Here is a 13,572-nt window from a genome sequence, read left to right as displayed (position 1 = left end):
TAGGTTATTTAAAGGCCAACTCACTGTGACTTTCCCTTTTTAAAGAGTTCAAATAGTTAATAAGACTCAGTACCATGTTGCCCCAAATCCTAACAGAATCTGTGGCCGCTAACTGGTGTCTAATTGGAGGGAGAGGCAAAAAATCTGGGTAATTTTGACAGCACTGGTACCTGAACTATCACCGCTTTAGAACACCTAGGTTTGCAAAGGCAGAAGCCCAGTTACTTAGGTCTCTTTTGAGGTGCCTTTCTTCCAAAATGTTAAGTTTATATTTGAAACCTCTTGCTTTCCATTCCCCCCTTTGGGCCCCATGTGGCGGTAACCCTCGTCGTAACGCTGCCTGCTGAAAGCCCCCTGGACTCCGGGAGCAGGCACCCTCGCTCTCCAGGCCGGGTCTCTCCCTCGGGCTCCCAGGGCGTCTGCTGTTCGCTGGCTGGGCTCAGGAAGGCTCGGTGACTTTATAACAGGCCCACACATTTCCCACATACAGGACAGGATCACCTCAGGGAGCTTTTCCCAAAGCCTATTCTACGGGTGTTTAGGACAGTAAGGTTTCCATGGCCTCTGTCTCTACTAAAAGCAGAAGAGCTTTTGTTTCAGCAACTGTGGCCAAGATGAGAGGGGCTGGAGAGGAGGAAGAGGAAAGTTGAGCGGCAGGAAAAGTGCCACCTTGGGGTGTGGGGAGCCCCTCCGGGGGTGGAAGCAGAGGCAGAAACTACCAGAATGACTTAAGGGGGATTGCGTGTATGATTCTTAGCTCAGACGGGGCTGATCAGGGCTCCTGTTTCCTGTTTGGGAGTGTGGCGGAAAGGAGGCTTTTCTGAACAAGAGTGGCTGCCGCCGCAGGCTCCTGAACACGGGTGAAGCAGCATCAGGGGACGATGGGGCGCACCAGGCTGAGAGGAAGTGACTGCTTTGCCGAGATGCGGACTGTGGTGCGGGTTGGACATTGGGCAGCACCTAGCTAAATCAGGGTGTGGCGACACTTGCCTGAGAGATGTAAGTATTAGAGGAAGGTTAGATCAGCTTAGCAGTGGCATTCTCCTCACTCCATTGCATGAAACAAGCCACTTTGATGGCTCTGATTATGCCCCTCTTAATTATTACAAACAACGGCAGAATCTGAGCGGGACAGGGGGCGCTTAAATGGCCACCAATCCCAGGCTCCATTGCCCACTTTACGCTCCTCTCTAGCAAGCCTTGCTCACTGGATTTGTTTTCTGCCTCTGGAATCAGCCTGCGGCCCATTCGCCTTCTGGTAATTGCACAGTGGGGACTGCAGTTTCAGCACATCTGACTTAAAAAACACGGTCCAGACCCCCACGGTATCCAAGGTTTCCAGTAAGAACGTAAGCCATCGGGGTTTCCAGCTGTGTGACCTGGGGACGGCACTCCCCTAGGTGGGTGGAGCCCAGCGCGGCCTCCTCCATGACCTCTCCTAGGACTCCCTGAGTCCTGCCTTACCGCCACTTAACACAAGTTACTAAGGACACTCCCTTCCTAGCAGCCAGCAGCAGCACTTCCGAGGGCTGCTCCCCGCGGTCCAGACAGGCTGGAAAGCCACGGTCTGGGCTCGGGGGAGCTGTGCTTCCTGGTCAGCGGGCTGCTCTTCCTTCTTCAGTTCTCAGCAACAGGAGAAGGTCACAGAAGAATCTCCACTTCAGGCACTGATCTGCCCCTCCCAGGTAACCCTAGTCCTGTTCTCCGGTGCGGAGAGGCGTGAGAAAGGAGCAGGGAAGGACACACTAGCAGTCTGCACCGCCTGGCATGCTGGGCTCTGCACTGCGATGTGCTTTGTGCAATTTAAAAAATTGAGGAAACACTCCAACGTCGAAGTAATAAAATATTAATTAAATTATACTTTATGGTTTGATTATGTTTTATTCATTTTTGTTTATGTATGTTATTAGCATTTATTTATAATTTATTTTTAATTAATAATATAGTGCATTCACACTGTGGAATGCAGCAGATAAAAAGAATGCAGAAAGCCGATATGTGCTGACTGCAAACCTCCCCCAGACGTGTTATTAAGTGACATATTACTACAATAATGACCGTAAGTTTAGTACACTATGATCCCATTTAATGTGTGCTTGTTTGTATTTTTTTTTTCATAGCTCCAAACAGTCCTTGGCTATTTGATGTTTTAATGTGTGAGTGTGATGAGTATTTATGTGCATACGTGGTATGTGTGTGCTTGTGTGTGAGTGTGGCTGTGTGTGCAAGACCGTGTGTCTGTGTGTGTGCTTGTGTGTGTGTGTGAGTGCATGAGTGTGTGTTTATACCCACAGGAAAGCTGATAGGGAATGCTAAGAACGCTTCTCTCTGAAGAGTGGGGAGCAAAGGAGAAGTAACTTGCACACCGACTTCCACCGCTTACTTCTTAAGTGTTGGGTCACGTGTGACTTTTACTTTCATTTTTGTGCTTTTCAGTATTTTCAGTAAGGTTTAGGGCCCAAATAAAACAAAGCAATGCCCACATTTCTGCAGCAGTGTCATGGGGGCAAGGAGTGGAAGTGATGTGGTGTGGCAAAGCCAAGCGTATGAGCCCAAGGAGGGCAAACATGAACCCAGGAAGCACATTCTCACTCACAGACAGAGTTATCAAGGGGCACTGAGGGTGGGAGGCTGGGCTAGGTCACGGGAATGGGTTGGGTTCAAGCTGTAGGGCCCCTGTCTGGAGGGATGCTGGTCACCCTGCCCTCTGCCAGTCCTTCCAGACTGGGCTCCTGTGACTGTAGTGGGGAAGATGGCAGAGGGGGGGAGCCCGGGCTGGCCGGGCTCTGTCAGGCAGGGACTCATTGTGATCTCTGGGGAGGGCCAGTGATGAGGGCAGGAGCAGGAGGTGGGTCATCAAGGGAAGGAGGCTTTGTGACCATCTGCTCTCCAGTGAGGAGTGGGCACATTGCCCTCTAGGGACCTGTCCAGCTCAAAGACTGCAGGTGCCCTTTAGGGAAGTAAAAAACAAAATAATGCTCAGAGTAACACAAAAGTGGCTGGGAGGCTGGAAGAACCCCCCTCCATGCCAAGCAAAGCTATCGTCCAAATGGGTTTTCTAGTTTCATTTAACCCACTTTGCGCATCAGTGATCCCAGCAGAAATGGCATGCCCCTAAAAAGTATGCTCCTTTAGGAGGCAAGTCCACTTCCGCAGGGCCCTTAAGTCCTGTTCATTCTTGATTTGCTAAATCTCTAGAATCTTAGGAAACCTTCTCCTCTTCTCCAACGCTGTGATGGAGATATGTATGGGAAGAAATCAGAGGCTAAACACAAGGCTCCCTACTGGTAACGTGGGTCCTGCCAAGGGAAGGAGGGAAGCAAACAGCTCCTCGAAGCCTGGGAAGCAGAGCAGCCAAGTGTGGTCCCGCCGGGCACTCAGCAGCCCATTGTCCTGAGACTATTCCCTCCCTGACTCTCTCCTTACTCTGTCCTGTGACCTGGCTCACCCCTTTGCCCTCTGCTCTTCTCACTCTGTGCCCGACCCTGTGCTAACTGTGGAAGATGCATAAGTGAACAACAGGCACTTGTTAAACAAACATTTATTGATATTCCAAATATGTTCCAGCCACTGTTTGAGAGGCTGAACAAGACACCGTTCTTGCCATAATGGAGCTCATTGGCTGTTGGGGTAGACAGAGAAATAATCAAAGAATCACAGGACTCAGGGATAAATAATATGATTGAGGAAGCCCAGAGTGCTGTGGGAACATAAGGAAGGGCCTCACACAGCCTAGGGGTCAGGGGAGGTATCTAGAAGGAGGTGACACATAATGCAGGGCCTCCCTGCAATTGAGGCAGGGACATAGGAGAGGCAGCTCTCGAGCACTCTGTTCACAGCTTGTCACCTGCAGGAACTCCAGGCGTTTGGAGGCGGTAGTAAGGGAAGAACAAGATAGCCAATGCGCCAAGTCAAAAGCGTCTAGATCCTACAAGAATCCCCTGCAGCTCACTGAGTCTGCAGCTTCCCACCACCACCCCAGACAACTCTCAAACTGGAGATCAGCTCTGACAGAAAGACTGTCCTTAGAGTCCAGGAAAAGCAACTTCCTATTTAGAGTTCGCTCGTCTCAGGTCGTTTTTGTAGTAACTCGACAGGTGAACAAAAGTGATGTCACATGAGCAGGGCTTCATTCTCAGTGAGCAGAGGGCAGAATTCAAAAAGCTAGTAGCATGAAGACAAGGGCTGATCCTGGAAAAGGGGCCTGGAGGGCCTGGAGAGCTGGCTACACTTCCATCCCTGGAAAGGACTACAAGGTTTCCCACAACTTGGAGAATTGCTAAAAAAAACAAAAAAACTGACCTTTCCATCCTAGGAGTTCTACAAAGAAGAATATAGGATGGACCCACAGCAGAAAAACCACACCTTCAGCTCTGAGTTTATTATATTGGGCTTTGGGGACCTTGGTGAATTGCAAATCCTTGTTTTTGGACTCTTTCTAATCATGCACCTTGTCACCCTAGCAGGGCACACAACTATTGTCCTCATCACCCTCATTGATTCCCGCCTCCAGACCCCCATGTATTTCTTCCTCCGGAACCTGTCCACCATTGAAATTGGTGATATACTGGTTATTGTCCCCAACATGCTGGCCAATTTCCTTTCCAGGAACCAGCGGATGTCCTTCCTGGGCTGCGCCCTGCAAATGCACCTCTTCATCGCCCTGGGTGGGGCAGAGTGCTTCCTCCTGACCGTGATGGCCTATGACCGCTTTGTGGCCATCTGCAACCCCCTGCGCTACGCTTTCATCATCACCAGGGCCCTGTGCCTGCAGATGCTGGCTCTGGCATGCAGCAGCGGCTTTGCACTCTCTCTCACTCTGACCACGCTGATCTTCCTCCTGCCCTTCTGTGGGTCCCATGAGATCAATCATTTCTTCTGTGACATCCCCGCTGTGCTATTCCTGGCCTGCTCAGACACACAAGCCAATGAGATCGCAGTCTTCCTCGTATGCATGCTCATCCTGCTGATGCCCTTCTTGCTGATCCTGCTCTCCTATGGGTTCATCATCACGGCCATCCTCAGAATCCACTCAGCGGAGGGCAGGAGCAAAGCTTTCTCCACCTGCGCAGGGCACCTGCTGGTCTCGCTTCTGCACTATGGCTGTGCGATATTCATCTACATTCGCCCCAAGTCATGCTACACCCCAGAACAGGACAAAATTGTGTCCTTAATCTACACCAACGTAACCCCCATGCTGTACCCTCTGATCTATAGTCTGAGGAACAAGGAAGTGAAGGCTGCCCTCAGGAGACTCCTGGTGACGAAGCAGTAGCCCAAGGCAAGTTGAAGGGAGGTCAAGGCCCACCAGCCAGGCATCTCACTGTGCACCTCGTGGCTCCACGCCTTCCTTTTCTCACTGCCTCTTTTTCTGTGATCAGAACTACAGAAGGAATCCTAAGACTCTCTGAGATGCAGCAGTTCTCAGGCATTGACGGATGTTTTACTGTCCCTTCATGAACAGTTCCATCCATCACCCACAGCACTGTCAGAGACGTGGACACGGACAGGCAGAGGGTCATTAGATGACCAGAACAAAACATTAAACCAGCCACTTCTGTGGCCAAAGAACTAGCAGAGATAGAAATACAAGGAACTCCCAGATCCAAAGTAGGTAGTCTGGATGAAAATGCAGAGCCAGCCCAGAAACTGAATTCCTGCACCATCAGAAAATGACCTAAAGATCACTTGAGACACACGAACGCAACCTGAAGCAGCAGCATTGAGGACTCCTCCCTCGATCCACGCACCATCCTCACTGAGGCACTTCAGCTTCTGGGCCAGCTGACCCCTCCTCATCCTTCAAATCTTGGTTAAAGGGCCACTTGCTCCCAGAAGCCTCACATGCTTACACATCATCTAGCACTGAAATGGCTTGTCTCCCTGAATGGCCTAGAGACTCCTTGAAGATGAGAACTATTATTAATCTCTGTCACCCCAGCACCTGGCACATAACAGATGCTCAATAAATGGTAATTGGTCAGGTGCAGTGGCTCACACCTGTAGTCGTAGCACTCTGGGTGGCCGAGGAGGGAGGATCGCTTGAGCTCAGGAGTTTGAGACCAGCCTGAGCAAGAGCAAGACCCCGTCTCTACTAAAAACAGAAAAATTAGCCAGGTGTGGTGGCATGTGGCTGTAGTCCCAGCTACTCGGGAGGCTGAGGCAGAAGGATTTCTTGAGCCTAGGAGTTTGAGTTTGCTGTGAGCTAGGCTGACACCACGGCACTCTAGCCCGGGCCACAGAGCGAGACTCCGTCTCAAAATAAATCAATAAATACATGGTAATTGAACTGAATTGTAAGCCCCCATGAGCCTTGGCACAAGAATGTCTTCAGACCTCAGCTGGTAATGGAATGAAAACTTTTAGTATGTTGCTGGGCTGAGGCCTCTGTGACCTCACGAGAAAGTATTTACTGGCCTCACTCCCAACCCATAGGCTGGGCTCAGTGCCTTGGATCCCTGTGTTTCCTTCAACCATGACACTTAGCAGGAAACACTTCTTCAATGAATGAATGAGTCCCTCATGTGTACCTGGCACTGGGCTTGGCACTAGGCATATAGACAAAGCCCCTGTCCTCAAAGAGCTCACAAACTATCCTGGACTATCAGACACTGAAACAACTCATTTTAATACAGTGGCTACCTGCTATTCCTTCACAGGAGAGGATGAATCATTTCTACCACCAAACCTCGGAACACCCACATGCTGTTAAAAGAGTCAGGAAGGAGAGAGCCTGAGTCCTTGATGGACCCTTCATTGGGCAACTAAACCAACACCAAGACCACCTCCCTCTGGACTTTGTGTTCTATCAACAATACATTTCCTGTGGTTTGAACTCAAAAAGCATTCCTAAATGAGGCATAGGGGAACCACAAGTACCAGCTATTTCCAACCTTGCCAGCTGTCCTCAATTCACTTTGCCCGCCACCTCCCCCGTCATGCCTAGGGAATGACCCTGCTGCAGGAGCCACCACTGAGGCACTCCTTCCCAGATGGGAGTGGGAGACCTTGAAGGGCAGGCACCATCTGGTCCTTTTTCCTGGTGCCCAGCCCTGCCTGCTCTTTGGTCAGTGACAAGGCAATGGCAAGTCAGTGAGAGAAGACGATGACTACAGAAAAGAATCCACTATAGGCTCTACCTGGGAGCTCACAAACCAGTGCAGGAGACAGAACAGCAAATACCTGGTGACAGCCCAGTGCTATCAATATTACGCCCAAAGATAGACTCAAGTTGCTATCAAATGAGGCAATGCTATTCCACATCTCCTGGAATTGTGGTGAGGATTGCATGGGGAGTGACACATGGCCAGGACGCAGTGAGGATTAGCGGCAGTTTAGGGCAGCACTGGGCCCTTCCATGTTGCCCTCCCCCCTCAGGCTGCAAATGGGAGTGCGAACAAGAGAAGGACAGTGATCAAAATAACAGCTGTTTGGTGCTGACACCACCACTCCAGCCCTTTGTGGACCCTGTCCTCAGGGCCACATGATGCCCTTGTAGCCTGCAGTGGGCACCCCTTTATTTGTGCACGCTTAGGTGGATGCTGCTTCTGCTATCCTGTCAAGAAACACTAACTCCTACTGCTTGCATCCCTAAATCCTCCCCTACTTTCAAAATAAACTAGTAAAATGTTGGCAACTGTTGAAGCTGGATAAAGGGTAGATTTTTTTTAATATTATTCTCTCTCCTTGTGTGTAGATATGTAATTTCCATAATAAAAAGTTTTAAAAGTTAAAGACTCCTGATTGGTCCTCTCTGCCCAGCAGTCCCCTCGCCGCCCCCCCCTCGTGGCTTAGAATGGCCGCCTCATCCCCCCATTCATGCACACACGGGGCCTTGGGGGAAGCACAGGGAGTCAAGCCTTCCCAGGCTGCGAGATAAGGATGTGGCAACACAGGGGGCTCCAGGGAGGAGGGAGAGGCCCCTTCCAGTCAAGGGGGGTCATACATCAGGATGGGAGGGGTGAGAAGGGGATGGACACCATCAAAAGGGCCATCCATGGCAGGTGGCCTCCCAGTCCAGGCAGTACCTGGGGGAGCAGCTGAGCTGCTCAAAGCAGAGCAGCTTCCCCTGTTCCCAGGTTGGTCCTGGCCCCCAACAGCTGCCTTTCACTGTCCCCAAATGGCAGGAGGGAGGGAGGGGAAGGGGATCAGAGAAGACCAAGGGCACAAGGCCAGGACACAAGGCCAGCCAAGGCTTCCCACTGGGCCCCGACCCCGAGAGTCCTGGGTCCAGCAGAAGCACCCACAGTGACCTGCACAGGCAAAGAAAGGCCTGGCCCCCCACCCCGGTCCATATTAGGCCAACCCGTGCCGGGCCCATCCCCCTCCCAAGAGCGGTGGGCCCCGCTCAGGCCAAATCTCTAGGGAAGGGGCCCAGGAATCTGCAGATGAGGGGAGAGGCTGTTCTCGTCATATAGGTAAGAGATGATGTCTAGGGAGGGTAGACAGGACACGTTGAAAGGAATTGAGTAGATGGAAAGTGAGATGAGAGTATGGGAGGCCGAGGAAATGCCTCCCAAACAAAGGAGACAAAGAACTAAGGAGACGGAAGCGTTTGGGGAGTGAGGGAACAGACAGTGAGGTCAGTTGGGAGTTGGTTGGGTTTGAGGTACCTACAGGGCTTCCAAATTCATGCGGCTATACCAGTTTGAAGCTTAAGAATTCAAGAAAGATGTTGAGTATCTGGCAAAAAGATCCTTGTTTAACTATCACGTTCCTTGAATTATACACACTGGCCCTGTCAGCTCTGAGGCTTAATCATTGCAGATTATGCCTGTGATTGAAAATATATTTAATACATTCCAAACAAGTTTTCTCTGATTCAGAAACACAAAGGCTTTGATTGCCAGAATGTTTAGGACTGGCACTGTGGAGAGGAGGGGCTGTTATTTGCTGAGCACCCCGTGTGTGTGTATGATGTATTTTTTGTGTTCAAGCACACATGTGTTACACAGGAGCACTTGGAAGGGGCAGAAGAAAAAATATTTCATTGTGTAATATTAACAAAATGCTGATGAAGCAAACTGTCAGTAGCCCTCTGGAGGAATAACTTTCAGGATAGGATGAACACTGTGTGTAGAATTTAGAAAGGATTGCTTTTTGGAAGCAGCTCAAAGCCACAGAGAGAGTAGAGTGGCATGGCGTTGGCCCCATAGTGTCTGCCCACGGCCCAGAGGCTCAGTGACTTCAGAGACTTCATCATAGCATAGTCCTCCTCATTGCATCACGAAAAAGTGCCAATTAAAGGAACTTTCAGAGGAAAAATACAGCCTCCAATGAATTGAACAGGACAATTAAAACTTCAGCAAAGTAGTTCACTTGGGAACTAATTAGAAGATTTTCTCAACAATAATTGATGAATACATTTCTTAATTTTCTGCTTACTAATGAAATATGTGTTCACTATAAAAAAAATAGAGAGAAAATATGGGCAAGTTTGGAAAAGAAAATAAAAATCAACCATTATCTCACCACTAAAGATAACTACAAGGAGAATGTGGTATATTTGTGGATAAATGAGTTAATTCCTGCTTAGTGTTTACAACAGTGACTGAAACACAGTAATCACTCAATAAATGTGATTGGTTATCATTATTCCATTCCTAGTAGGCTTAGAAAAGTCTTTTCCCATCCAAAATCAAATAAAGTTCACCTAAATTTTCTTCAAGTATTTTTAGTTTTTTTGTGTATATATTAGCTGAATACATTTTAATTATACACAATTCATATAATATAGAAATATTTCCACATATTCTATTCCTTTACACACCACCGTTGCTTTTACCAAGATATGTAATAGCAGCTTAGTAAGTCAGCACTTACTTGCCCGCTCCTATTACTATTCATTTGTTTCATTTCATTCATTTGACTGTCACTTGCACCTCAGAATTGTCCTCCAAAGAGTGAGAGACTCAGGCATTTATTCAGTGATCTTGGCTGCATCGCGGGAGGGCTGTGTCCAAGGGCACAAATTCCCCTGCACTGCCAGGACCACCCTGTGCACAGGTTGGGTAGGGGACAGAAAAAGGGAGATGTGCTGGGAGCTGGAGGGAGCTGGAGGGAGCGCTGGCACAGGGCACAGAGGTGCCCACTCCAGCAGCTCAGAGCCAGAGGGCATGAGGAGAGTGCAGGGGGCCCAGAGGCGCAGCCTGATCGAAGATGTAGAAAAGTGTCTATGGGAAATATAAAGGTACAGGAATATAGGCAGGCTGCAGATGATGGTGACCAGAAGGGATTCAAGAGATGTATAGAAAATACAGGAAAGAGCTGGAAAGTCGAACTCTTTGCTTGTCGCCCTGCACCAGCCTGCTTTTTTCCTTGATGGCCGCATATCGGTAGAGCCCGGTTATGCCAACGCTGCCCCCACCCTGCCCACCTCCAGCAGTACCTTTCCTGTTGATCTGACCCCCTTCCAGACACAGAAGTACACCAGCACCCAGCAGGCCAGCAGACACAGGGTCACCTCCCAGTTGAGGGCCCCTGGCACCTCCAGCCACCCAGACAGCCACAAGACTTTGTTCCTAGGGGAGGGGGAGGGAGACGCCATGAGGGCTGTGCCAGCAGGGGACGGAAGAAGCCACTGGAATCCACTCTGAGGGGTCATGGCTCCTGGCTCTGGCAGTCCTCTGTCCAGCCGGTCCCTCCCGTCATCCACCTGGGCCAGGCCTGCAGGCGGCGCGGTGTGCCTGGCACCTGGGAGTCCATGGCCTGTGGGAGGCGGTGGGGCCCCCAGCTGAGTCCCGAGCCCCAGGCCCCAGGACCCAGGGCCCCCACCCTACTCTGCCCCCCACCAGGCGAGGCGGGCACGAGGGAAGGGCAGTGAACCCTGTCGCTGAAGGAGCAAGGCCCGTCCGAGCCCCAGGGACTAGCCTGGGTGCTCCCTGAGGACAGGCAGGGACTGGGAGTGACTGCTCCGCATCCCGGGGCTCGCGTGCACGCGCAGGGGAGACCCTGGGATGGGACGGGCCAGGCCCAGGGGCGCCCGACCCGCTACCAGAACGTGCCGACGGGGGCCAGTGGCAGAAGGAAGCAGCCGGATGCCTGAAGTCCTCAGCACATGCCGGTTCGCACAGGCACACGGGGGAGCCCTGGTCGCGCCTGGCTTTTAAGTGCGCAACCTCAGAAGGGCGCCTCAGTGTTCTCCTGACAGGAACCCACAACAGGGGACCTGTCACCAGGAGGGGTTGGCCCTGTGGGCATCCGCACCGCCTGCCAGGCAGGCCCGGGGAGCACGCGCACTGGGCGGGCTGGGCGGGAAGCAATCACGTGCCCAGTGGCCTCACCCGAGGTCTCCAGGGACGCAGAACAGGGCCGTTTGCGCAGGCGCTCTCAGGAGCCCAAGGTGCATCACAGGCTACCAGCGGAGCTCAGAGGTTCAGAGGGTTCTGAGGGAAAAGACAAAGGTTGGGGAGCCATGTCGGCTGCAGACCAAGGTGCAGGCGGTGCAGCAGGCCATGCTGAAGGCCAAAATGGCCCAGATGGCCACGGAGGCCACGGAGGCCCAGGTGGCTCAGGAGAGACGGGGGTCGCTGGCAGCAGAGGTCCACAGTTTGCACGAGCACAGGGAACCGCAGGGCCCGGTGGACACGCAGCCCCAGGGCCCAGTGGATCTGCTGTGTCAGCCCTGGATGGACACACCGAGCCCACGGCCATAGAGCCAGGAAGACGACAGCTTCTGTTGTATCCTCTTCAAAGAGGTTGTAGTGGCCCGGGGCTCAGCAGATGGGCTGGGAGGGGTACCCTGGAAGGGCATGGAGGAGTCAGCTTGGGGGTATAGCAAGGGAAACAGTGGGGAACCAGGAAAGCTGGAAGGGGTGGCCTGGGGACATGGGCCAGTGGGCAGGGAGACAGCCTGAGGGGCCTGAAAAGGGGGAGCAGACTGCAGGCAGGGTGAGTTGGCCGTGGGTGGCCGGAGGGACAGCCTGTGGAAAGCAGGCCTCAGAGTGATAAAGGAGGCCTGAGACACAGGCAAAGTCGGTATCAGATGGTGCCTTAACCTGATCTCCACCGGCATCTTCACCATGCCTTTCTCATCCCCCATGGTGTGCCAGTCCCTGGCCACTCATGCCCAATCCGTGCCAAGGGCCGTTCAGAAGGAACTCACAATGTCCGGCGATATACTGACTATGTCAGTTCTAGAAGGGGCCTGGGTGGGGTGTGGTGGCAGGTGGCTGGGATTAATCGGCATCTGAGGGTCATTCTAATAGAGAAATGGGAACACCACACAGTAGGGTCTAAGAACAGAGACCTGGTGCACTGGGCCTGTGCAGAGCCCGAGAGAGCGGAGGGAGGTAAGTGCAGAGACACCATCTTTGACTTGATTTTCCTTTTCCCTCACTTTTAGCCGACTCACCGCTGAAGACCCTGGGCAACTACAAATTGCCATCCCCTCCTGTCTCGACCAGCTTGAGATGTGGGGGAACCTGTGGACTATGGAAAGGGCACTGGGACTGTTGGGACCAACGGAACTTACTCTGTTTGAGGTCAAGGTGCACAAAGGAAAATGAAAGAGAAAGAGCCATGTCACAAAGACCTTCCTGTCCTGCAAGCAGGATTCCTGGGGAATGAGTGAGCTCTCCAGCCCTTGAGGGCTCAGGCACAGGTGGTGGGAGCATTTGGCCAGGCTTGTGGTAGAGGAAATCCAAGCCCCAGATGCAGATGTTCCTACTGGTTCCTTCCAACCCTAATACTCTGTAATTCTAAGTCAAGTCCTCCGGAGTCAACTTGACTGCTGTCTTCCCAAATATGTAGAATGGTTATCACATGGGTAGGTAGAGGACTTTGAGTCATGGTGAAGCGGGGACACCTGGGCAAGAATGGCCACAACTGTAGCATGTCCCCGCCCAGGGAAGCAATGCCCAGTGTGGTCACCACTCCCCTGGGCCTCATCCACAGCCCGGCCAGCTCCAAAGTCCCGCTGCATTTTGGCTATAGCAGCACCCAGAGCACTACAAACCAGACTCTGAGGAACTGCCTCCTGCAGCCACGTTCGTGGGGACTGAAGGACAAAGCCCAGGTAGCAAATTTCAAGGTCCAAGGGTACAGTAACTCTCAGGTAGACCTGCTAGTTGAGTGAATGCAGAAATGTTACAAGTGCTTCAGGGAAACCTGGAGTGACTCAGTGGCCTGTCCCAGATGGTGGGTATTCCTTCCCTGACCTGCCTCTTTTCCTCCTAACCTAAGCTAATCACCACTTGTCTGAAATAGTGACTTCGCCTGGGCCACAGTCGCCACTCTGCCCGCAGTGCTCATGCATCTGCAGAGGCCTCATCCCCCGGGTTCCCACAGCATCCTCCTTTTCTTTGGCTCTTCTCTTGCGTCATCCTTCCCAAGATGTTCCTCCAGCTTCTTAAGCTTCCCCGTTGTCCCTAGAATCACGGCAAGGGTCCTCAGGGAAACCCATAGGGGCAGGAGCTGCTCCTCAGGCGAGGGGGAGCGACGCAGCAGGCTCTCCCACTCCTGCCTTCCCTGGAGAGCTGCCTCCAGTCACACCAGAGTGGGGCTACTCGCGGGGCACCGTGGGGGAGGGCAGGGGCAGTGGAGGAGGCCCCCGGGCAGACACCCCGAGAGCTT

At 52.2% G+C, this 13,572-nt stretch overlaps 1 protein-coding gene across 1 annotated transcript; it reads left to right on the top strand.

Annotated features, from left to right (window-relative positions):
* Positions 1-4,339: 4,339 nt before the first annotated feature.
* Positions 4,340-5,275, top strand: LOC138378809 (olfactory receptor 10Q1-like). The gene has a single exon (XM_069464153.1). It carries the CDS (start codon positions 4,340-4,342, stop codon positions 5,273-5,275), a length of 936 nt encoding a protein of 311 aa, XP_069320254.1.
* Positions 5,276-13,572: the final 8,297 nt, after the last annotated feature.

This window comes from Eulemur rufifrons, chromosome 30, assembly GCF_041146395.1.
Source record: "Eulemur rufifrons isolate Redbay chromosome 30, OSU_ERuf_1, whole genome shotgun sequence".
Lineage (NCBI taxonomy): Eukaryota > Metazoa > Chordata > Mammalia > Primates > Lemuridae > Eulemur > Eulemur rufifrons.
Note: the sequence above shows the minus strand (reverse complement) of the source record. Positions and strands in the feature narration are given on the sequence as shown.